Genomic DNA, 25,900 nt, shown 5'->3' on the forward strand with positions numbered 1-25,900 from the left:
TGCTTCCATTAAGCTCCGCCCAAATGCGAGTTGACAAATCACAACGCAACGAAGGTCCGACAAATGAGGTCCTACATGCGTGCACGTATGCTTGGCGCGCGCGGCAGAGCTGTGCAGAAAGGCATTGGAGAGCACCCTGCGTGTTCTTGCTCACACGTGCGTCGTGAGCGGAGCCTACTAGATAGGTTTATTAAGTGGTCGACGCGTACAAGATGGTGAAAGGATTCTTCGTATAAGAAACACCGATAGAATGGACCAAGATTTGATTTGAACAATATTGCTCTTGAGAATCATATTGCGTCCCCTATTATGAGACCTAAAATCTCACTAGCAATGGTTTACTAGGTGCGGTGGTACATGCTGCTGACCAACCCCAGGCGAACCCCTCCTCTTTTCGATAAGTGCACTGTGTTCTTTTAAATGCGTTACACTACACAGGGAAAAGTTTCCGCATGGCGCCACCACTTTTTCATTCGAAATAAAATAATATAGTATCTAATTTACCTGATTGATATATCCCTTTTTGTAAAAATAAGTGAAAAAGTGGTGGCGCCATACGGAAAGTTATCCCTACAGAGGACCAACGGCGTAACGTCCCATCCGAAGGACGAATCATTGTGATTAAGTGTCTTTCAGTGGTGACAATTGGACTCGAACGCACTCTCTACTGATCAGAAACCCAAGAGCTTGAGTCCGGTGTGTCCGGATATTAACCCCCCCCCCCCGGAGATTCGGTCCCCCCCATGAATATTTTGCAACCTTTGTGCAAACTGTTTTAATAGCGCCCTCTTTTGACTCCTCCTCAAGCCCACGTTAATTTCCCGAATGGGAACCGAATCCCCGGCGGACAGAATTCCCCGGGACACCGTTGTTGTTAACCGCTCGGTCACGACGTGCCACTTCTGTCCCTAGAAGACAAGGAAAAGCAACTTACCCCGTGGAATCGTAAGTGCCTTATCAGAGAACCTAGAGGGTTTCTTGTTTTTGAATGGATGATGATCGGAAGGCAAGATGTCCGTCAGTTGCATGGTGATCTCGGTCAGTGGCTGCTCGGTGAATAATTCCGTTATTCACCATGCATCAATGCGCTTTAACAGTGCCGGTAAAATATTGTTATGCAAATAATCGGTTAGTTTGCTATCTATTGAAAATACGAGGAAATGGAACCTTAACCTAGGGTAGAATTTGCGGAGGTTTAGATTTAAAGAGGACCTAAACATTCAAGAGTCTTTCAGAGCCATTATATAGTATTTGACTCTCTACCTGTTTATTCCGATCAAAGTCTGCAATTTCGTCTGAAGAAATAATAAACTAAAACTTACTAATAGGCCTATGTAAAATAAATACTTAAAAGTGAAAACAAAATAACAGAGAGGCCTTTTTTCATAATGGGTGCTTTCGTGCTTCCCTGGGTCGACCCCGCGGTGCTCACTCGGGTGAGCCCCTGACAAGAGCTAATCGAACGACCACACTCGCCCTCTCGTGGTGACGGCATGCACCTCAGGTCACCCCAAGTGACCCACTCCACAAGCAGGGCACTGAGGGCTGACCGGGATGAGCCCCGTCAAAGCTATTCGAACGTACCGGGGCAAACCGGGGTCGACCCAGGGAAGCTAAACGAACGCACCCAATACGCGGTTGCGTAACTAAAGGTGACACAACCTCCCCAACCCCATTGAAGCCCCCCCCCCCCCACCCCAAGTGCCCCATTTGAAATCTGAACTTGTAATACTGAGATTAAAATGTACCGTTCAGAAATGTTGAGATTTATAAGCTTTTTATTAATAATTTCACGGCTTTAAACACTTGCTTTTTTAACATTAATTTGACCTGCAGGAAATGTATTTGTTTTTACCCCAGTGTCACATTTTCAACAACAAAAAGTAAACGGCATAATTGCCAAGAACACTGAATCCATGCACTTTATCTAAAAATACTTTATTTTTTGTAGGAATGCCCACACGGCTATCATAATTTATCTTCAAGTACGCGCTAATCCTCCAATCAGATTGGCAGAATGGAGTGGTGATAAAAACCTATATTGCACGGCTAATATCACTACCATGCGTATTGTGTGTTCTATGTCACGCGCCAAGTTTGCTTGAAGATAAATACGGCCTCGTTGGATATGGGACGCAGAAGCGCTATATTTTTCCGTATTCCACTCGCGCTTGTGTGATAACTTATATTGTGAGAAGCAGCTCCCTCTGAAGTGGCGTAGTTTTCGAGAAAGAAGTAATTTCCACGAATTTGATTACGAGATCTCAGATTTAGAATTTAAGGTCGCGAAGTCAAGCATCTGAAAGCACACAACTTCAGTTGACGAGGGTGTTTTCTTTCATTATTATCTCGCAACTTCGACGACCAATTGAGCTTTATGCATATGTTGAGATACACCAACTGTGAAGACTGGTCTTTGACAATTACCAATAATTATGTCCATTGTCTTTAATATTAATCTGGATCAAAAACGTTTGAATTACCAAATTAAAATTCCTTGTATCCCACGATGCAAATTGCCATCTATTAAATCGTTGCGGTACCCGGTCGTCTAAATTGGTACGACACTGCTCTAGAATTGCCAAGGTCGTGGGTTCGAATCCAACCACGTAATATTCCTGTGACTTTTGTTTACATGGCTCGGGAAAGTACTGAGTATTCAGTGTTAAACACATCGTTGTAGAATATAATATTAAATAGGTAAAAACCAAAATAAACGTTTAAAATACCTGTACTGATAAAAAATGTTGTTGTACATACATTAGTTTAATTTGGCAATAACAATGTTTAAAAGTATTACGCACTCAACAAAAACCCTGTATATAAGTCAACGTGAAACATCGGGTTTTCTGAAAAAGCTCTCACCGAAAAAAAATAATGGGATCAACATAGACTCTTGAACAAGTCGTTTAATTTCTGTCGCAGTGTTTAACGAAACGGCTCGCTCGTATCAACTATAATACATGTACCTCGTGAGGATTGGGGCTGGCTTCTTAGAGCTGCTTAAGCGCAGAGTGTAGCTAAGCACTAACGAAGATGTACTTACCAGAATAAGGTTACCAGCTAAAACACCATGTTACATGCTCAATAATGACTGGTGTTCTGCTAATCTGTTAAGCACAAAATTTGCTTAAGCAGCTCTATGAAAGCTGCTTACAAGCAGACAAATATTGCTCCACAATAAGTGAGCAGAAATGAGCAGGATACCAGTCATAAATTGCACACCGTGACACTGTAGTTTAGCTGGTAACCTTAATCTGGTAAGCAAACTTTTGTTGCGCTTAGCTACTTTTTCTGCTCAAGCAGGTCTTTGAAATTGGGCCCAGATGAATAACGACTAAGCAATTGGCAGTATCAAAGCCAAGTTGACTCTGTCGTAAAATTCAAATCATTTGGATTCATTTCTTGGTATTCGGATGATAATGAGTCAACAAATATTGCTCCTTTCCCGTTGATGTATTTATGATGAGTACACGAACAGTCTCGCTGCTTTTCTTTCGCTACCCCGATACCCCGCTCGCTTATTGTAAACACTTCAGAAGCCATTTGATCTGTGTCCACTCCTGAATCCAACATGAAGCCAGTATTATCGAGTCCAGTGTGGTCATCCTTGTAAGTTGAGTTGAGGTTTGAGTTTGAGATGCCACTTGAAGTGAGTTCAAGATCTTCCTCCGTAGACTTGATCAGTTCATGGGGAAGATCGTGGCCATTCGGGAGAGGTGATTTAATACCAGAGGAGTGGGAACGAGTCTTTCTTGCGTAGCGGTGCTGTAGATAGGACCTCCGAAGATACAGGATCTTTTTGTCTGTAAATACAAAAAATTAAAAAATGTTTTTGTTTTTGAAAGGTCAAACGATTAACATCAAGAGTCAGCACATATGGGTTGCTATTGAGCTAAAGGAACTAAATGTTTAAACATTCATAAAGGCCTACGGACCAAGGTCAATGTAGCCTGAATCCAGGTCACTGTGAACCGAATCAAGGTCACTCTAACCCGGATCCATGCCGTCACCGTACCCTGGTCAAGGTCAATTTAACACGGATCCAGGTCACTCTAACCCAGATCAAGGTCACCGTAGCGGGTTCAGATTAATATTAACCGGATACAGGTCACTGTAACCCGAATCCATGCCACTGTTACCCGGACCCAGGTCATTTTAACCCGGAAGTTTTAAGAGTGTAGAAGTCACCAACAACTTTTTTTCTCACTGGCAAAACAAAAAAAAAACCAAAACCCTATTAATAAGACTTTCATATACAAATATTAATAGGCTATCAGTACATTGTTTGACCAATATCAGTACTCACATCGATTTGCTTTCAAATTCTACCCATAATTGTTTTTTATTTTTAGATTTAATTGTTTGGGGTAAAAATATGCTGCATAAAAACACAAAGAGCAAAAAAACATGCTGGAGCAAAAATGTAATTGAAATTATGCTTGATGATGTGCTGGATCACGACAAAGAGTTGTAAGGCATTAAAACACATGGGCTGTCGAAAAAGAGCAGTAAGCTTTACACACAGCAATGAACAAAGCATGCAATAAAAAAGTAACGTTATAAAACCTTGTGAAGATGATTTCTATTAAATGATGCTTTCTTTTTTCTGGTTCAAATCAACATGGAGAGTAAGGTCATCTAGACCGAGACCACGGACACGGATTTTGCGTTGTAGAACTAATTTTGACACAGATTCCGGGTCCAGGTCACCGTGCCCGGATCAAGTTCAATGTAACCCGAATCCATGCTACTGTGACCCGGGTCCATGCCACTGTAACCAGGATCAAGATCACCGTACCCTGATCCTGGTCACAGTAACCCGCATCCAGGTCGCCGTACCCTGATCCAGGTCACTGTAACCCAGATCCAGGTCGCCGTACCCTGATCTAGGTCACTGTAACCCAGATCCAGGTCACCGTACCCTGATCCAGGTCACTGTAACCCGCATCCAGGTCACTGTACCATAATCCTGGTCACTCTGACCCGGAAGTTTTTAGTGTATAGAAGCAACCATAACACAATAACAGATTCCGGGTTTTGTTGACCCAGAAACGGGTCAGGGCCCACAAGTTCCCTCATCATCGGGGTTTATTCTGACCAGGAAGTCTTCAGAGTGTATTGATAAACCGTACGAAGGTATTGACAAAATAGGGACACCGCCAACATAGGGCTAGATAGCTCAGTTGGTAGAGCGCCGGAATGTTTATCCGCAGGTCGTTGGTAGGAATCCCACTCTTTAGTCAATTTTTTTGTTCAAACCCAACAACCGTATAACCTTTAAGCAAAAGTGACCTGAATAGTTTAAAGAATAAACACCATTGGCTATCGCTCTACACGACAAGAAGCAAGTATAGAGTTCTGCACTTTCCACGTAAAAACGGTATTTTTGCAAATGCAAAACGAATCACAAGTGTGTGATGAAGTATCTTTTACACACACATAAAACCACGCAAAATATTAAAGTCACTTTGGATTGGCGCTCAAGTGCCCCGTTTCCATTGGCAATATCTCTTTGCAGAAAGCTCTCCACTGCAATTGTTTGGATTTGATTCCGTCACCCTACACCTACTGGAGAAAAGCGGCAATAACAAACCAATAAGCCATTTTGAGGTAGGGCGGACGTGATAGGAGTGTACTGTTTGGTTTGGATGTATACACAAATTTACCCAAACCTTATAGTGTTGTAGCTTTGTGTCCGCCATATCTCAAAAAGCCTAATGAAAGCGTTCACCTTCACCACACCTCGCATGCATATAATGGGTTTATCAAAATCAAAATAATGATAAATACTATAATTTGGATGTTATCGTGAAACAACATGGATGTTTTGCATTCGCAGAAGGGGAGAATTCCATTCATTCGCTAAAAGATTGGTTGTTTTATTCAGCATCAAATACGACATTTTTTCACCATTGTACTCGTCATAAACATTCACAATTTGTACAAAACATCCGTGGAATAATATTTTTAGGCTGGAATTTACCAACATGGATTAAGGCTTTAAGCAGACATGATTTAGAAAATAGTTTATGGATCTCACAAAGAAAAGCAGCATGAATTGCCACAAAAAGCAATGCTTTATTAAGGCTACACACGGCAAAATAAAGGGTTTATTTAATAAGGAAATATAGGCCTAGGTTTTCCCGGATACTTTCGAAAACGAAAGCAAAAATCGCGCAAATGCCGACTTCGCGTGTCTAAAAGTCAAACGAGAAACGACGAGGACTACGTCGAAACGGTACTCGCATGCAGGCGTCAAAAATGGAACTGAAAAACGGTTTCAACTTTGAAGGTAAATTCCACTTGTAAACGAACAAATGAAAGTGAAATTGGACGTTCGCTGAAAATACCAGGGAAAACCTATACTATAAACAGAAAGTCTGGCCATAAATCTGCTGACTATATTACAGGCAGTGGACACTATAGGTAATTACTCCAAATAAAAAAACCCTTATAAAACCATACTTGGAAATAAGTAATGGGGAGACGTTGATAGTATAAAACGTTGTGAGAAATGGCTCCCTCTGAATTGATGTAGTTTTCGAGAAAGAAGTAATTTTCCTCGAATTTGATTTCGAGACCTCAAGTTTAGATTTTGAGGTCTCGAAATCAAGCATAAGAAAGCACACAACTTCGTGAAGGGTGTTTTTTCTTTCATTATTATCTCGCAACTTCGATGACCGATTGAGCTAAAATGTTCACATGTTTATTTTATGCATATGTTGAGATACACCAAGTGAGAAGACTGGTCTTTGACAATTACCAATAGTGTCCACTGTCTTTGAGCCCAGTGACTTCATGCAAATGCGATACGAGTTGAACGTCAAACATTTGCAACGAATAATTCGCCCATATGAAACACTCGCCGGGTAAACAGGGCTGTGACGTCAACATTCGTATGAACTGGACTTTAAGCAATGACCAATTAGAAAAAATAAATAAAAATTGAATGAACTAAAACTGAAAGGGTTAGCTTTGCAAAGTTAAGGAGCATCACACAAATCATGCTTAGGGATTTCATGGTGGTATGTATTACTTGGGTCAGCCTTCAGCTTCCGGGCTGGTCTTCTTCGGATCTTGTTCTCTTTACCAAACCACGCTGAATAGAGTAAACATTGTGAACGTTGAGGGCGTGCTTGAAAATGTCAATACTTTGACGTCATTTGTGGGAGGTTGCTTATTTTTTTACCGCCTTGGTTCACTGCAAAACGGCTATACAAAACGGAGCACCCACAAATAACAATACATGAGAGAGAAGTTGTGTTTTAAAGTGTGAAAAAAAAGATAATAATAAACTATATAAATAGTAACCTTGCGGGTACAATGTGCACGAACAAAAATGTCTTGGAGGAGTGGTTTTACACATGGTTGTACCCGCAAGTTTATAGTTAATTGTAGTCTATTTTTTAGTGAGAAGGGTCTCACAATATTATTTGGGTTTTTAACTTGATTTCTTTATTGATTTAACACATTTTAAATCAATTTGAGCAAAGATCCCTTGTTGCCGTTTTCGTTAAGACTGGTCTTAACAGAAACAATCATTTAATGGCTTTACGTAACACGTCATTGAATCTGGTCTCCATTAAAGGCAGTGGACACTATTGGTAATTACTCAAAATAATTATTAGCATAAAACCTTACTTGGTGACGAGTAATGGGGAGAGGTTGGTGGTATAAAACATTGTGAGAAACGGCTCCCTCTGAAGTGACATAGTTTTCGAGAAAGAAGTAATTTTCCACGAATTTGATTTCGAGACCTCACATTTAGAATTTGAGGTCTCGAAATCAACATTCTGAAAGCACACTACGTCTTGTGACAAGGGTGTCTTTTCTGTCATTATTATCTCACAACTTCGACGACCAATTGAGCTTAAATTTTCACAGGTTTGTTGTTATTTTATGCATATGCTGAGAGATACACCAAGTGAGAAGACTGGTCTTTGACATAGTGTCCAGTGTCTTTAAGTTTGTTCTGAAGCCTAAAGTTTCAATTTTGAAATCAGTATTAAGAGGACTTTGCTGAAATCGAATTGAAGGCTTATGACACCTGCTGTGTTAAGTCTTTTTAGTATCAAGTAAGGATTAACACCTTTTCATCCCACGTACATTTTAAGCTTAAATTAAATTATCATGAAAATGGCTTCAACGAACAACACAGTAGACAGTACAGATTGTTCAGTATATTCACACGACAGTAGTTTAAATGGGGGTCCCATGCTTAATTTCAGAATGGTTGTAAAATGTAGCACTGTTGACAAGATTTTGCAAGAAAATTCGGACAGTAGAGAAACATTGTTGTCCTTTCACACGAGGTACATTTTGTAAAACTGTACAGCCATGCTACAATTTAACAAGGGACCCTTGCTTTATTGCTCTCGTGTGGAAGGGGTTGACGCAGTCTTAAAAAGATACTCTCGTCAGCATACATGTCTAAAATAAAAAGGGTTTGATACCTTTTGTAACTCAAGGTTCTGGCCAAGACGGGAATCACTACTCACTGATGTACAAGACGGTATATGTAACATAGTTTCAGCTTCATTATTCGTCAAGTTTTTGAGAGAAAAAAATGCAATACAATGTTGGTCGATGGACGCGAATTAATATCGGTATCCTGACAATAACTCTCTTTTTAATGTTAATAATGAACCATCATTTATCACCGGTAACTTCGTGTATTGTGTGGGTGGGTATATACACCATTCAAACCGGGGACATTATTATAACAAAAGAGGACAAAAGGATTTCGGTTGGGGAAAGTCCCTAGTTGGAGAGCGTGTACAAAACCACTTTGTACTCAATTTGCTATGAAAAACAAATTTCGCTCAAAACGCATAAAGTATTGCTTTGTGACTTGGACCCCACAAAGGAATTCTGAAGAAAAGGGAATAATAGTACAGTAATAACCCCATTGTTGAATACCTACCTTTTGGTTTTTTAATCAGTCTACAGAGGGCGAAGTACAGAAGCCTTCTGACAAAGTAAATGTAGCCATGCCGGTAGGTTTTGTTGAACAAGCCATAAATAGCAGGGTTGAGTATAGTGTTTGTGAATAACACACGGATCGACAAATCCTCCAATAACTCGTTGTAAAACACGCCATACTGGTTCAGCACGATGAATACCTGCAAATAAAAACATCAATTAAATTTATGACAGTTTGCCTTGAGAAATAAATCATTCATTAAATTTTGACAATTTGCCTTGAAATTTTGATCGCCCACCGATACCTACGGTTGAGCATGATTTTCTGGGTCAAGTTGACGCGGAAACTGCCTGGTATTCAAAAAATTGTTCTTCACTCATTTAAAATCCGTTTAATATCATGTCAACTCAATCACATGATGCCGTTTTTCGTTTAAGTAGGTGTATAATAATTCCGAATGAAAACCGTGTACATGTATATGAAGTTCAATGTGTCAATATTCCACTGTAAAACAAAACTATAGTTGAATTTTATGAAAATGTGTTATTAGAAAGCTTAATTTATTTTAAAAAGCGTTCAGGATTTTCTCGTACTTTTACTAGTATCTAAACGTGTATGTCAGTTCGTGGTGTTGGTAAATATTATATTTTTTAGTTAATGTTTTCTACTAATAATGTTCCCGCAAGCGGAAAGCAGTCCATGTATAATTGCCAATAGAGTATAAGTCGAACAAACGGAACATGCCAGTATAAATTCGTCGTTTTATTTTACAGCAGTTTTATGGTGCACTCAGACTCTATCTTTTGGAAAATGAGTGGGCCACAGAACTAAACTTGGCTTTGGAATTCTTGTTGCGCTTTTTTTTCCTGTTCATCATCTGGATAGAAGCGCCTACGTTAAGACAAATGGCACGATTTGCTTTTTCTTAAAAGTCGTGGGTGACTTTCGGTCAGATAAGACAAGTTGATTATAAATTCCATACATACATAAAAATTATCTACTCTGTGGTAGCAGAAGTAGTTGAATTAAAGCAAGAAAAGTTCTCCAAAGAACATCTACCCAAGTTGACACACACACATGGTGTTACCGTAAACCAGTTATACTTTGATACGTCACCATGCAATCCCTCAAATACCATACAGTTCATAATAAGCCAGTAACCTCAATAAATATCTGAAAAACTTCATTCTAAACACAATGTTTAGAGTTTAATCACAAATGGTTTGAAGCATTTAAACACACCAATAACCTATGTTAAAACATGTTCTCTGTCCTTACTCTGTGTTTTAGATTATACAATCGTGTAAAAAAGATGGACAGAAAATAATGCTTAGACAATTAGTGTTGACATTCTTAACACTGTTTTTACAGTGTGGAGAAAGTATCCCCCCAATACAGGCTCCATGCTAAACCTCATTACTGCCATAGTCAATCAATTTTTTTCTCTGATCAGGGCATTGGTGATAGTTACCGGTGTCTTAAAGCTAATTAACCCAACATCCTAAAGACGTTTACAACGGAAGACAACATCCCCACCGGACGCGTATTACACGTGAAGGCTATTTCAATCAAACTTTGCTTTAAATTTGACTGTCTCGCTCGGTATGTACGTCAGTTGAAGTGGCTTTCACGAATTACACAGTGATTAATGGCAATCTTTATATGGTGTGCATTGTTTAGGCCTGTCCTCTGTCACTTAACAGCGTGGTTGGACAAAGCACGCAGTTTAAATGATGGATTGTCTCATATGGACGTGAATATTAGGCCTATGCCATTAATAACCAAAGTGACAGTAATAGTTTCCGATTGATCCAATTTGACAAGACTAAATAGTGCTAATGACGTGCAAGATTCGGGAAAAAAACAAAAAACAAAAAAACACAATTCCAACCGGCTGTGGGATCACATAGGCTAGTGAAATAAAGACCTTTCCCATTTTATTATTTTTTTCAGTTCATATAAATTAAATCTAAAAACAAATTCGGGCAACTTTGGTGACCCATCTCTTCCAAAATCAAGAGGCCTGATACTGCACGTATAAGCAACGAAGGCGATTGCCTCCCAGGACCCTGGTGTCCTTGAAATGGTCTAGTATAAATTTAAAGCCTTGTTGCCCTTGCCATTTCAGAAACGAAGCATACAGGGCTGTCACATATCCCATAATGGCCATTTTGAGTACTCTTTGTGTACAGCCTATACTTTTGTCAATGGTAGTTGACTTTATATACACTGCATACAAAGTTATATGACTTATATCCAAAGTCATTCTGATTTTCGAACGAATCTGGTAAACAATTGTTCGGTGTGTTGAAAGTGTTCAGATGTACACAAGCAACCGGTTGTTTGTAATAATTGTTAAGCGTTACCAAGGTAACGAAATACAATGGGGTTTCCAGTCAATTGCTTTAGCCGTGTTTGCTTTAATACTTGTTGCTTTAACAGACTCGCCTAAAGGGTCAGGGGTGGATTTCACGAAGGTAGTCCTAACTTAGGACTAGTCCTAGGCAATGCTGACTGGTCCTATCTCTTAGCATTGCCTAGGACTAGTCATAAGTTAGGACCTGGTATCGAAAATGTAAGACGGTTAAACAAACCTTATTTATTTTGTACCCTCATATTTTTTTCGTTCCCTCGAAATCATTTAGGTGTCATTGTATTTCGTTCAAAATTAATAGCGTTTGCTAACGGACCGAACAATTTGTCAGGGCCCAGACCTGTATTTCGAGGGAGACGAACAACTGTGTGCGAGGAAAGAAATATTTATTTTAGGGAGCCACTATTCATGGATTCTGAAGAGACAAATTCACAATTTTAAAAGATACAACTCAGACGACGATGCCCGAATGATTTCGTTTATGCAATTAATAAACACAATATTACTAAAAATTCTTTGAGGGCGATTCAAAATAATTTATGAAAAATCTTTTGAACACAACACTCGATACCCCACAATTTAGAATAACTTGAAAATAGTATGGCTATCGTATTTATCAGTGGCCAACTGTATGGGTTTCAGTTTCAATCACATGATATTGCGAACACATTGACACCACAGGTTCTTAACAATGATTTAACTTGTGAGGAAGAAAATGTCAAACAGGATTCATGGAAACAAACAATGTAACGGATACATTCCTATTCACATTGAGCTTTTTTGTGCACAATACAAATTCCTTGAATAATGTATGATTGAAATAAATCAAGTCTTCACTCTAAGTGAGGTCTGAAGTTAATATGTTTCGTATTGAATAGAGATTAATTACCTTTTGAATACAGGCCGGGGTAGTGTCAAACAAAGCGTGCATAATAAGTCTTCATTATATGTGTAGGCCAAAGTAAAGAACGGATCTTAAAGGAACTGGATATCGTTGCATTGGTTCCAGTTACAGTCAAAGACCAGCCGTCGATTTCACCAAACTCATCCCAACTAAGGATTAATCCTTGGACTTAGGACGAGTTAAGTTCCGTAACCATAGACGTAAGACACATTGAACTCATCCTAAGTTACAATGGGTTACGTACCCGTCTGTGCGGCACTAAATTTGGGTCCGGGCTACATCTAGGTACATGTTTGGGGCTACATTTGGGTCTGGGCTACATCTAGGTACATGTTTGGGGCTACATTTAGGTTCGGACTACATAAAGGTATATGTTTGTGGCTACATTTAGGTCCGGGCTACATCTAGGTACATGTTTGGGGCTACATTTAGGTCCGGGCTACATTTAGGTACATGTTTTGGGCTATATCTAGGTACATGTTTGGGGCTATATAGGTCCGAGCTATATCTAGGTACATGTTTGGGGCTACATTTAGGTCCGGGCTACATCTAGGTACATGTTTGTGGCTACATTTAGGTCTGGGCTACATCTAGGTACATGTTTGGGGCTATATCTAGGTACATGTTCTGGGCTACATTAAGGTCTGGGCTACATCTAGGTACATGTTCGGGGCTACGTTAAGGTCTGGGCTACATCTAGGTACATGTTTGGGGCTACATTTAGGTTCGGACTACATAAAGGTATATGTTTGTGGCTACATTTAGGTCTGGGCTACATCTAGGTACATGTTTGGGGCTACATTTAGGTCCGGGCTACATTTAGGTACATGTTTGGGGCTACATTTAGGTCCGGGCTATATCTAGGTACATGTTTGGGGCTACATTTAGGTCCGGGCTACATTTAGGTACATGTTTGGGGCTACATTTAGGTCCGGGCTACATCTAGGTACATGTTTGGGGCTACATTTAGGTTCGGACTACATAAAGGTATATGTTTGTGGCTACATTTAGGTCTGGGCTACATCTAGGTACATGTTTGGGGCTACATTTAGGTCCGGGCTACATTTAGGTACATGTTTGGGGCTACATTTAGGTCCGGGCTACATCTAGGTACATGTTTGGGGCTACATTTAGGTCCGGGCTACATTTAGGTACATGTTTTGGGCTATATCTAGGTACATGTTTGGGGCTATATAGGTCCGAGCTATATCTAGGTACATGTTTGGGGCTACATTTAGGTCCGGGCTACATCTAGGTACATGTTTGTGGCTACATTTAGGTCTGGGCTACATTTAGGTACATGTTTTGGGCTATATTTCGGTCCGGGCTACATCTAGGTACATGTTTGGGGCTATATCTAGGTACATGTTCTGGGCTACATTAAGGTCTGGGCTACATCTAGGTACATGTTCGGGGCTACGTTAAGGTCTGGGCTACATCTAGGTACATGTTTGGGGCCACATTAAGGTCTGGGCTACATCTAGGGCTCGGGCTACATTTAGGTGCCGCACACCCGTCTATCCGTCCTATATAAACTCGAGAAGGTTTCAATCCTAGCGTTTCGTGCAGCCGGATGCAGAATACTCAATTGGTGTAACCCAACATTGTATACAAAAATATAAAAACATGTGGAATTGATTTGGCATAAATTTGTCATTGAAATTGCAAGAAAATAGTGAAAGAAAAGCGTCTTTGTTGCACAAATGTATGTGCCTTCAAAAGCCTAAGGCTTCAGGCCCAAGTCTTTTAATATTTGAGTGAGAAATAACCTCTTAAACAAACTACGTTAGTGAGCTGTTCCTCACAATGTATTAACAGCTCCCCCATTGATTATTACAAAGTAATTTTGTATGCTACAATTATTTTGAGTAGTTATAAATGAGTGTTAGTGCCTTTAAGAGAGAAGGACTCAAAAACATTTCAGTCTGGAAAAGTACAAAATGTTTTTTTGAAAAAAAATAAGCCCCACTTAACTTTCAAACCATGACTTTTTGTAAATTTAATGAAAATGTCCAGCAAACACCTGGACACCTGGGCGTGTACAGTGACTGTTGAGAAGCTTAATGGAACACGTTGCCTTGGATCGGTCGAGTTGGTCTTTGAAAAGCGTTCGTAACCGTTTGTTATAAAATGCATATGGGTAGTGTTGTCGAAGTATAATACAATGATCCACACAAACACGCCTCGAAATTGCAGGGTTTGCCTTTTACTTCGTCGACTACCACGGTCGGCCATTTATGGGAGTCAAAATAATGTTTGACTCCCATAAATGGCCGACCGTTATATAGTTCGCAAACGCAATTTTCTTAAGCATTAGAGTATATGTTTATGAACAATAAAACATTTTTTTGAATAATTGTTTGTAACGATTTATATGTTTAAAAATAGATAATGTTGTTAATAGGCGAGGCAGACTTTGCCTCGATCGAACATCGAACACACGTACGTGAAAGTCCTAGTCGTGAGTTTGTGCGTTTCGAAAAAAGAAATCTTGCATTTTTCCGGCAATATTGACCAGGTGTATTGCTGCTGGATGCAGCAAAACAACTCAAGATGGGGTCAGTTTGCAAAGTGGTCCGGTCCGACGTATTTTCCAGCGCTGTGCAGCACAAATACTTCGAGCCGTCGTGCTTCGAGAATCCGGATGTACTTTGACATGAAGAAAAAGGTTCTTTTCTAAAACATGACGCCATGCCAACAATTTTCCATCTAATGGGAAGTCGAAGAAGGTACCTGTTGGCTCTGCATGCCATAAACCGTGCTGGGTAATCCGGGTAAAACACTCAATCGTAAAAACAGATGTTTCAACAAATTTCAACATTTTCTGCAAATTTTCAATTAAATAAAAATACCTCTCATGATAAGTTGCTTTATTTTAAACAAAATCGACAAATTTTGTTACATTGTTACCAAAAATAGCGATCTATTATTGATTTGCAATTATGGCTTTTTATAGTTTTCCAATCTGTGTTGGCAAAAACTCGGGCTGTGACGTTGCAAAAGAAAGGTCTATATCGCGCCTCGATTGACGTCACGAACAGCGCACTCTCGGGTCGGGCCTACTTTTAAATTTGTTAATAAAATGGAAATTAATTTTTTTAGAACCTTAGTTAACTGTTTATTCATATTCCACTCATCAAAACACATAGTTTAGTGACAAAAGCTTTATTCTGACAAAATACCACTTCCAGGTGACTTTAAGGCAAATTTGTGTGGATCATTGTATTCTACTTTTAAAATAGCTTTTTAATAACATTTTATAACAAACGGTTATAAACGCTTTTTATAGACCAACTCGCCCGATCACACGTGCTCCGTCCCAGTTGAAGTACAGTTCCTGGTGATAGTTAAGTTTATCCATTGGGACTCTAGTAGTGATGAATAACTAAGTGGACTACTGATAATTAGTACAGTATCAATCAATGTCAAGCTAACCGCCCAAATTCTACAACATTTCTCAAAAAAACCTTAAAAGTCAGACTTTAGCCGAAAAACCACATCCTTCACCTTCGTGACTAAATAAAAAATATGCGCACTCAATAATGAGTTATGTTAATATATAACGCCAAACAATTCATCCAAAAAGACAGCATTGACAACGGAACAGAATTTATAATTATGTATTGTTCAGCTGTTTCGTGTTGTGTTCAACACTCAGGCTTACTCAATACATGTACATTATTAAAGACAGTGGACACAATTGGTAATTGTCAAAGACTAGCCTTCACAGTTGGTGTATCTCAGCATATGCATAAAGTAACTAACCTGTGAAAATTTGAGCTCAATCGGTCATCAAGGTTGCGTGATAATAATGAAAGAAGAAAACACCCTTGACACACGAAGTTGTGTGTGTTTAGATGGTTGATTTCGAGACCTCAAGTTCTAAATATGAGGTCTCGAAATCAAATTCGTGGAAAATTACTTCTTTCTCGAAAACTATGGCACTTCAGATGGAGCCGTTTCTCACAATGTTTTATACCATCTACCTCTCCCCATTACTCGTCACCAAGAAAGGTTTTATGCTAATAAATATTGTGAGTAATCACCAATAGTGTCCACTGCCTTTAATGGCACAGTCTAATTGTGGCGGTGAGAAATTGTCTTGTAAAGAGAACACTCAGGGTGGAGAGTGTGACATTCACTACAATATCATTATTCACTTATTTTAGTACACATTTTGTTTCGTGTATCAGCCCATAGAGCATGGAACTCATTCATCAGCACCAAGCTACATTAATGTTCTCCAGAAAACGGTCAGAGCACACTGACCGAAACGTCCAGCGGTATATAGCCTTGTTCAAGGCAGTCGCATTATTCGCTTCGAAAAGACGCCGCTGTAAACCCACCCGTATACCCTGTGCGTGGTGCGTGCGATCACACCGCATGACCCACCCGTATGCACACTGTCACATCGTACGAATACGTGCAGTCAAGTCATCCGCACTGGTACCACTAACCACATGCGGAGGCCGTCGGCCGACAGCCTTGTCGGGTCTGTATCTGGGTTTAATGTATCCGGGTTTAATGTGTTGTATTGAAAAATTTCCACAAGTGGAAAAAATTGGGGGGGGGGGGCTCTCGGATATGCTAGTATGCAGCCCATGAATATGTATATCTTTCGTCAGACCTCTCAGACAACACAGGATGTGAGGCAAATGAATTATTCACTTTGACGTCCAATCACGCACGCCTATCATGCTCGCTGAGCGTCCGTGATGGTGGTGTGTGATGTAGACATGTCTCGTCTTTCGCGGGCATTATGGTAATGAACTGACCGTGGGAACTCTTCGCTTATTATAGTAATGAGGTCAGTGGCTTCAACACAGACCCTCCAAGGCTGTCGGCCTGACGGCCTCCGCATGCGGATAGTGTACGGGGGCATCGTGTCGTGCGATGTTACGCACAGTGAATACGGGTGGGTTTTTATACAGCGGCGGTCTTTTTTCGCAGTGAATAATTCGACTGCCTTGAGCATGACTAAGCGGTATGCAAACCGACTCTTCTTAGTTAGAACCACCACTATACTCATAAAGATATGTTAACATGGTGTCACCGCAAACCTTACTTACTGAGTTTCAAACTAAGTTAAGTTCATGCTTTCATCCACTGCCCACTTTACGAGAAAAGACTAGTCTGTAATTGGGCGTCAGAAGATAGAGTACCATCGTGATGATGCGTGCATTAGCGACCAGTCATGTTGATGTTATGTATGTACAATTAACGCTCATTAGACTTCGATTCACGAACTGATTAATCAAAGTGCGACATCTACGTATAATACGGAGTAGAATTTCATATAGAGTGCCCGTAAACTTGAAGAGCTGATGATAGCATTCAGTAAACGTTTAGATGTTAAACTAGCATGCTTTAATGCGCTGACATTGTAAGGTTTCCCTCCATGGTCATACCATGGAGCAATTTAGTTTAGTGCTCCATTTGGTAATGACCGATAGGATTTGATGCATTGCATGGTGAGGTATCAATATTTGGTTTGCGGTAACACCATGTGTGTATCTACTTGCCATGTAGAGTTTCTTCTTAGAGAACTGTCTTTCTTTATTCTACTACCGCGGAGTACATTGATTGGATTGTTCGGGAGACTTCTCAGTTCAGAAAAGAACTGTCCTGCTTTTAGAAAATTGGCTGGGGCTAGGCCTACTACTTCAGCTTATACATAGGATCGTAATTAACTGCACGTCTCTCTTATCTTTTCAGTCTCCTGACGATGACTAAAGCAAGCTAGTCGAAACGTTGAGACCAATTCACGACCCCGTTCTTGTTTTCGTAAATTTATTCAAAAAAAATTGTGGTATTGGTGGTAAGGATGATCAAGTGAAATTATATCGTCTGAATGCAACAATTGAGCGTAAATCAATAAAAGGTGTGTTTAAGATTTTGAATCTTCAAAACTCGCCTTGAAGTGAGTTTTGAAGATTTTAAACTTGATGATGTTAATGCTGTGATCAGGAGATGCGGTTAGTACCCGTCACCTTGCTGCACGCCGATGGGTTTGACGTTTTTGATGTAAATACTGTGGCAAGTCTTTGCTGCTGAAACTTTCACATTATAGGACTTTTATTGCAACCGTGTTTACAAATTGGCATTAAAGGCAGTGGACATTTTTGGTAATATTACTCAAAATGTTTATTAGCATAAAACCTTTCTTGGTGACAAGTAATGGGGAGAGGTTGATGGTATAAAACATTGTGAGAAACGGCTCCCTCTGAAGTGCCATAGTTTTCGACAAAGAAGTAATTTTCCACGAATTTGATTTCGAGACCTCAGATTTAGAACTTGAGGTCTCGAAATCAACCATCTAAACGCACACAACTTCGTGTGACAAGGGAGTTTTTTTCTTTCATTATTATCTCGCAAGTTCGATGACAAATTGAGCTCACATTTTCACAGGTTTGTTATTTTATGCATATGTTGAGATACACCACGTGAGAGGACTGGTCTTTGACAATTACCAATAGTGTCCACTGCCTTTAAACTCAGCATACATTGAAAAAAACACACAAAAAACGAGACCCTCCTAACATCAAGAATTGGAAATTTGAAAGAGTGCATTATGAAATCAAACATGGCGACAACTTTAACACTAATATAAGTACCAATCTATGAAAAATACAACTTTGAATCACGGATTTGTATGGTATGCAATGAGTAAAAATGTCTTCTCACTGAGTCTTCTCACTTGGTGTATTCTCAACATATGCACAAAACAACAAACCTGTGAAAATTTGAACTCAATTGGTCGCCTAAGTTGCGAAATAATAATGGAAGAAAAAACACCTTTGTCACATGAATTAGTTGTGTGCTTTCAGATACATGATTTCGGGACCTCAAAATCGAACTCTGAGGTCACGAAATCAAAGTCAAATATTAAAGTGGAAAATTACTTTTTTTTCTCGAAAACTACGTTACAATGTTTTATACTACCAACAGCTCTCCATTGCTTGTTACCAAGTAAGGTTTTATGCTAACAACTATTTTGAGTAATTTCCAATAACCCAGTTCCAGGTCCTCACTGAAGGACAAACAGGTTCAAGAAAGTTTGTGAATAATCCGATAAACCACGAAAAACCGTCCCGGCTGGATAACTGATGAGTGACCTAATTAATTCAGTTAAACAAACAGGTCTTTGTACACAGTGTTTAACATTATGAAACCCACTAATTAATTATTGGCTTTAGCGGGTAGAGTAGGCTATACGTAACTCTTCAAATTTGAACAGCGCTGGGATGACTCGCTGATGAGCATGCAACTGGGAACGGGCTTTCTGATGCTTTGTGTAAGTTAGGTTGTCGACTGTCAACTATGGCCGACCTTGTTAGTTCGCAAAACTAAAGGAAAACCGTGCAATTTTGAGACATTGTGTGGATCAATTAAACTTTTAAAACATCTGTCCAACCATATATTATGCATTCGATAACAAACGGTTTCAAACGCTTTTCATAGACCAACTCGCCCGATCCTATAGGCAACGTGTCACATCTGGCCACATTATTTAGCCAACCGATTTAGACCGATGTTTACCCGCAAAGAAGACAATGTTCTGTGTGTTAATAGACTACACATGTCTGTGCAAAATTCATTTGGGAAAACAGCCGGTTAGTTTGTTTTCCCCAATTTCATAAAAGCTGCTAATTGAGTTCATGATGAAACAGTAATTACTGGAACTGTGTTATTATATCAACAACGATTTACTCGGTCAACAATTCATTTTAATCAAATGCCACCATGTTTACTCAGAAAAATCAGATTAATACCATAATTTAAATCGATTTTTTTTTCTGAAGAGAGAACATGTGAGCATGCGACTTTCAGGTATTCTTTCCCTATATTTGTTTACATGCGAAGAATATTATGCCATTGTGACAAGAATATTGCCAACAAAAAACAAGGCCATAAAATTCGGGTGGAAGAGCAAGTGAAGGAGAACATAATTGTCAAAATGACTTATGTTTATTTGTCCATCTTTATGGTGGCTAAACGTTAACGGCAAGACAGGGTATAACACAAATCTTACAAAAATTTGTGGTGTGTTTGTAGTGCTTTGTAACAGAGGATGGTCCGGCAGCCGATTTCACGAAACTTTACGCAACTGCGTTAGTCCACTTACACTCTAAAAGTCCCGGGTCAGAATTGACCCGGATTTGGGACAACTTGACCTTGCTTTGACACGGATTCCAAGTCAAACAGACCGATAAATTTGGCCGGCCTCCTGTGACCCATTAACCGAGTCAATTCGAGTATAAAAAAATTATATTAATTCTGGTTTTACCCTATTGATAATTACTCAAAATAGTCATTAGCATAAAACTTTACTTGGTAACGAGCAACGGGGAGCTGTTGATAGTATAAAACATTGTGAGAAACGTCTCCCTCTGAAGTAACGTAGTTTTCGAGAAATAAATAATTTTCTACGAATTTGATTTCGAGACCGCCTCAGAATTAGATTTTCATGTTTCTAAACCAAACATCTGAAAGCACACAACTTCGTGTGACAAGGGTGATTTTTCTGTCATTAATATCCCACAACTTCGACGACCAATTGAGATCAAATTTTCACAGGTTTGTTAATATGTGAGTAGGCCTATGTTGAGATACACCAAGTGAGAAGACTGGTCTTTTACAACAACCAATAGTGCCACTGCCTTTAAGTTACACCGATCGATGTGTGCCTACCTTTAGCTCGAAATGTTAGCCATCTGGAAAGGTTACTTGCTGGAAACAAACTAAATTGTTCTTTTTACAATTGCTGTCATACTGTTACACACAGTTCTTGTTTATTTCGATCATGCAAAATTGAAATCAGCATAGAGCATGAATCGAATCCGTAGAATTCCTAAAAAAGGGGCCTCTTTTTTAAAATCGATTTAAAAGAAGATAATGTCCCCATTGAAAACCACTATACGGCAGTGGCAATTTGTTGTAAAAAAACCAAAAACAAAAACATACGGGACCGCCTAATTTGATGACGTGGATTGAGACAGTTAAAGATCAAAACTCATTACTTGTTTAATATCCAGCAGCATGGTAGCATTGTGGCGGTAATACAAACGCAGCACCGTCTGCAACCATTTCGAAGTTAAAAGCACACACCAAAAAAAAATCGATTATTCGGCCTTGGTGTTGGTGTAATCGTCAGTAGTCGTAGTGAGTCAGAAACACTTTTTACGTATATAGAAGCAGTCAAGTTAGGCGGTTTCTTCAATTTTCCCAAATTATTGGATTTTGACGGCGCTCCCCAACTTGATAATTTGTTGAGATCGATCGGGGTGATTGGCATGATCTTTGTAGTGCTGTGTGAACGGGTGTAAGCATAAGTCCACATTATCCTCCCAAACGAGCACCTCCCCCCCCTTTTGTATAAGTAGTGTAAACTTACCCTGATAGAGGTCGTTCACACGCCGTACTAAAGTTGGTCTAAGTCCACTTAGACCGGTTCGGGTTCAACTTTTGTGCGTGTGAACGCAAATAAAGTTAGACCGGATCGGGTTTAAACCCCAAAACTTAAACCGTCCAGCGAGGCGGTCTAAGTCTAAACCGGTTCGGGTTTATCTTTTAACACTGCGTGTGGACAGAATGACATCCGGTTTTAACTCACAACGGACGACCCATTGTGTGGTTCAATGCACACGCCCGGGACCCGGAGTGCTTGTATACGGTTTCTGTTGCCTCTGATGCTGAAAAGCACCGAGTATTTATATTACTTTCTTGCCGCTTACCGAGTTGGCGAAACCCTCTCGATCAGTGTATGCAGTTTAACACAGGCCCACGCCCATGATTTATTAAATTCTTAAACAAAATTATATTTTCCAAGCTTTTTTTTGTTGAGTGTCCTACAATAAATTGAAACTGTTTTTTTTATGCGTATACTACGAGCGCAGCGAAGAAGCATATGTTGTATTGCTTCTCACATGTACAGCGCTGCCATCCCATAGTGATCACTCTCTGATATCCCATAGTTATCCATCACCGATCCCGTGGATGTGCCTTTCTATTGCCGTCACCGTTACTAGCGTGCTGTACTTTCAATCTGGGAGAATGAACTGCAGTGAGCGCGAGGCTGTGTGTAGGGGAAATTCCCTACGCCAGCAATATCACCACGTTGTTGGGAAGTTGGGAAAATACTGCAAAGTACATGTCGTAACTTGCACGTGTGTAGTTGTGTTTATGAACGACTCAATCGGAATAAAAATCGCGGCACCAGCTTTTGAGAGATCGCAACTTCCAATCGATTGAAGTACAAACTAAAAGTATTTATTAAATCGGAAACAGTGGTATAAAACAAAACACAAAAATGAAACGTGTTCTGTTTCATGGAATATGGACAATATTTTGGTGAGTTTTCTCGGCGGTTTGTATCAATATTTTGTGAGTTTAAAATATTTTCGAGTCGTGTTCATGTTTGTTTTAAGTGCCCATATCCTCCCAACGGTAAAACTGTTACCGCGTTCGATTGAGCCATATGTATCAAATAATTATGCCCTGTCTGATCATCCAGGGCATGGGGCACTCAGTATCTCGGCATACTCGGTGCGTGAATCTGATGAATATAACCGGATGTTAGAGCAACGGGGTCGCGTCTACTTTGACCTCTTAAAACCGAAGATAAACCGGATCGGGTTTAACTCTGTGCTGTCTGAACGCAATGGGTTTTTATTTTTACGACCACCCCCCGCTGCTCGTAAAAGTTAGACCGGTTCGGGTCTAAGTTAGTACGCTGTCTGAACATACCCATAGAATATAGCAGTAGGCTTTTAAGTAGTGCTCGTTAAGGGCTATGCCTGTCCCCTATTGTGTCTCCATTGTGTCCTGCATGCATTCTTCACAGGATTTTAGGAAACTAGCGCAAAAGCATCACAGGGATCTGTGGCGGATCGTAGCCTAGTGGTAGGTCACCGTATTTTGGCAAGCTCTGGTGTTGTCAGCAGCAGAGTGTGGGTTCGTTTCACGGTCATGACATGACACTTGTGCCCTTGTGAGCAAGGCACTTTTAAACATTTATTTTCTTCTTCTAAAGTCGGGAAGGTGGTGCATTCTGCTCTACCAAACCATGGAGGTATGACCAAACAGACTCCTAAATGGTTGATGATACCATGGAGGTAGAAATGATACACATGCCACCCTTAAACTAAAGGGGGTTAACCTAGCGCTGGTATGACGTCAGTCAGTGCCACTGCACTGCAACGAAGGAGTCCACCTAGGGCAAGGGGAACCCTGTTTTCAGCCCCAGGTGGCATGTGCGCCTGGTGACACGATTGGATTGGGTCGAAGACCCATGTTTAGCTACACCTCTGATATGGGATAGCCCTCACCTAGAAGTGGCCTTGCGGCCTTGAATTGAGTTGGGCAATATCTCATAAAAAAAAATAGAAATCATTGTGCCCGGTGGCAATTTTTTTTTTCCCCAAACGACATTGCAATGATTTGGTAAAAGAGAAGGCCAATTTCATTATGACGTAACATGACGGAAAGAACCAATCACAGAGGCAGGGAAAAAAATATTGCAATATCGTTTGGGGGGAAACAAATTCGCCAGGCATCTCTGCCCACATTGGGTGTTGTTTATAAGTAAATTCGCCAGGCATCTCTGTCCACATTGGGTGTTGTTTATAAGTAAATTCGCCGGGGATCTCTGCCCACATTGGGTGTTGTTTATAAGTAAATTCGCCAGGCATCTCTGCCCACATTGGGTGTTGTTTATAAGTAAATTCGCCAGGCATCTCTGCCCACATTGGGTGGTTTATAAGTAAATTCGCCAGGCATCTCTGCCCACATTGGGTGGTTTATAAGTAAATTCGCCAGGCATCTCTGCCCACATTGGGTGGTTTATAAGTAAATTCGCCCGGCATCTCTGCCCACATTGGGTGTTGTTTACAAGTAAATACTTACCAAGTACGGCATCCAAAATAGCATGAAGACTACGGACAGCGATTCAATGATCTTCGCCACTCGCCTCTCCCGTCGGTCCTGGGCCTCTGATAGCACTCGCAATCTCATCTTCTGTGTTTTCTTATTGTGTCTCATAAGTGAATACACTATTCCTATATTACAGACATTAAACACTACTACACCTAAAATGAAAGTCAACCCATAAAAGGCTAGAATATAGCTGTAGTACTGGCTGGCTGTGCCCCATGAGTTCATGCATAGGTACCAGTTTGGCAAGAGGGCAATCTCGTCTGAGAACCATATAATAGTAACAGACGTACTCCCAAAACTGAATAGCACCAAGGCAAAAATGGCAATCTTCATTTTGCGAATGGTCACCTTGCCTCGGTAGTAGAAAGGTTTGGTCAAGGCGATGTAGCGATCAATTGTGAGTAATAAGATAATGAAGAATGAAGTTTTGAGGCACGACCACGCCATGAAATACTGGTAGGAGCAAACGTAAGTTCCACCAGTCCACTGTTTGGTAGCCATTGAAATGATTGTTGGAGTATGTACAGATACAATGTTCAGTAGATCAAATGCGGCCAGGGTTCCTGTTATCATATCAGGAATGCTCTCCCGATATGTGAGAATTCGATGAGAGACGAAAACAGACAACGTATTCCCGGCGAGTGCTATGGGACCAATGATAGAGTAGAACAAGATATTCCAAATGACAGTCTCTTTTGACATCTCAATGTCAAAACGTCCCAAGTTTGTGTCATTGTTGTTTGTAGTAGCATTCTCTATGATACTACTAGTAAACGGATCCCCTGTTGCCGAATAGTTGTCCATCTTGTTTAAACATAGTTTTCCGAATCGAAAAGACACACTTTGCTGTCAGTTGTTTACCAGTGCGATCTTACCTTTACCATCGCGACATGGTTGATAAAGTGCTGTACATAACAATCCATTGCAAACAAGTTGACGTTGTTTCAGCATGACGCATCACTACTAAAGTCCAAACAGTGTAATAATTCCACTCTTCAATACAACAGGCTACCAACTCCCTCCCGTCACACACACTCAGGTGAGGATGCGAGTGCTCTTTCGATCTGAAGGTTTACTAAATGTTCATCAACGAAGCATGGAAGTTCAACTGTCAAAACTCCTACGACAAGCTCGGACTAGATACAGGTGGAGTTTATCGCCATGAGAATATCGATTTACTCCGGCGAGTGTTCAAACAGAAGGCCCGTGGTGAGAGTGTGTGCAAGTAAAAAAACACAACACCGCGGGGTCCTACGATGGCAGACACCTTTTGTTGTTTGGTGTCACGCTTGACATGTTCTGAAGTGCGGCCCGCGCATGATCTGCGAAAAACAGCAACGGAGCTGCCGTTTGAACGCCACGACAACGCGGGGGGGGGGGGGGGTGGCAAGCGGGGACAAAGATTTAATTAGGAGTGGGGTCAGGGTCTTTTGAGTCGATGAAGCCATTCTGGAGGGACGTTCGAACACACTTGCCGCATGGGGAAAATATCCGTATCCCGTCACTTCTATTTTTTTTACCATAGGGATTATTTCAACTTTCTCCAGAAGACGATCAGAGCATACGTCGAGTTAAAACCAACGTTTCTTTTCAGAACCACTTTTCAGAACCACCCCAGCTCATTAGAGATAGGCATTACATGGTGTTACGGCAAACCAATTTCCATATCGTATTTTCACTATGCAAAGTTTCATATTTCATTTGAGTAGGCTAAAAAAAGATTACAGTATAACAACTTTGTTTCAAAAAGTAGTTTTAGACT

The 25,900-nt window shown here is 40.3% G+C and overlaps 1 protein-coding gene across 2 annotated transcripts; it reads right to left on the reverse strand.

The window, feature by feature from the left end:
- Positions 1–1,685: 1,685 nt before the first annotated feature.
- On the reverse strand, positions 1,686–25,419 carry LOC139953578 (G-protein coupled receptor 52-like). 2 transcript variants are annotated; one of them, XM_071953044.1, is made up of 4 exons: positions 24,109–25,419; positions 8,927–9,125; positions 7,040–7,102; positions 1,686–3,806 (listed from the first exon to the last, which is right to left on the reverse strand). In XM_071953044.1, the coding sequence occupies exons 1-4, from the start codon at positions 24,940–24,942 to the stop codon at positions 3,355–3,357; spliced, it is 1,548 nt and encodes a 515-aa protein (XP_071809145.1). In that variant the 5' UTR covers positions 24,943–25,419; the 3' UTR covers positions 1,686–3,354. The 2 variants fall into 2 exon arrangements, with proteins under 2 accessions (XP_071809145.1, XP_071809152.1); XM_071953051.1 differs by lacking the exon at positions 7,040–7,102.
- Positions 25,420–25,900: the final 481 nt, after the last annotated feature.

This window comes from Asterias amurensis, chromosome 2 (assembly GCF_032118995.1).
Source record: "Asterias amurensis chromosome 2, ASM3211899v1".
In the NCBI taxonomy this organism is placed as follows: Eukaryota; Metazoa; Echinodermata; class Asteroidea; order Forcipulatida; family Asteriidae; genus Asterias; species Asterias amurensis.

What these genes read in the sequence shown, in the direction of transcription:
- LOC139953578 (XM_071953044.1), bottom strand. Translation starts at nt 24,942, where the DNA reads ATGGACAACTATTCGGCAACAGGGGATCCGTTTACTAGTAGTATCATA. An exon ending in TATTTTGGATGCCGTACTTG is followed by an intron (nt 9,126 to 24,108) that starts GTAAGTATTTAC and finishes TTTTATTTGCAG; the next exon opens with GTATTCATCGTGCTGAACCA. An exon ending in ACTGATTAAAAAACCAAAAG is followed by an intron (nt 7,103 to 8,926) that starts GTAGGTATTCAA and finishes TACTCTATTCAG; the next exon opens with CGTGGTTTGGTAAAGAGAAC.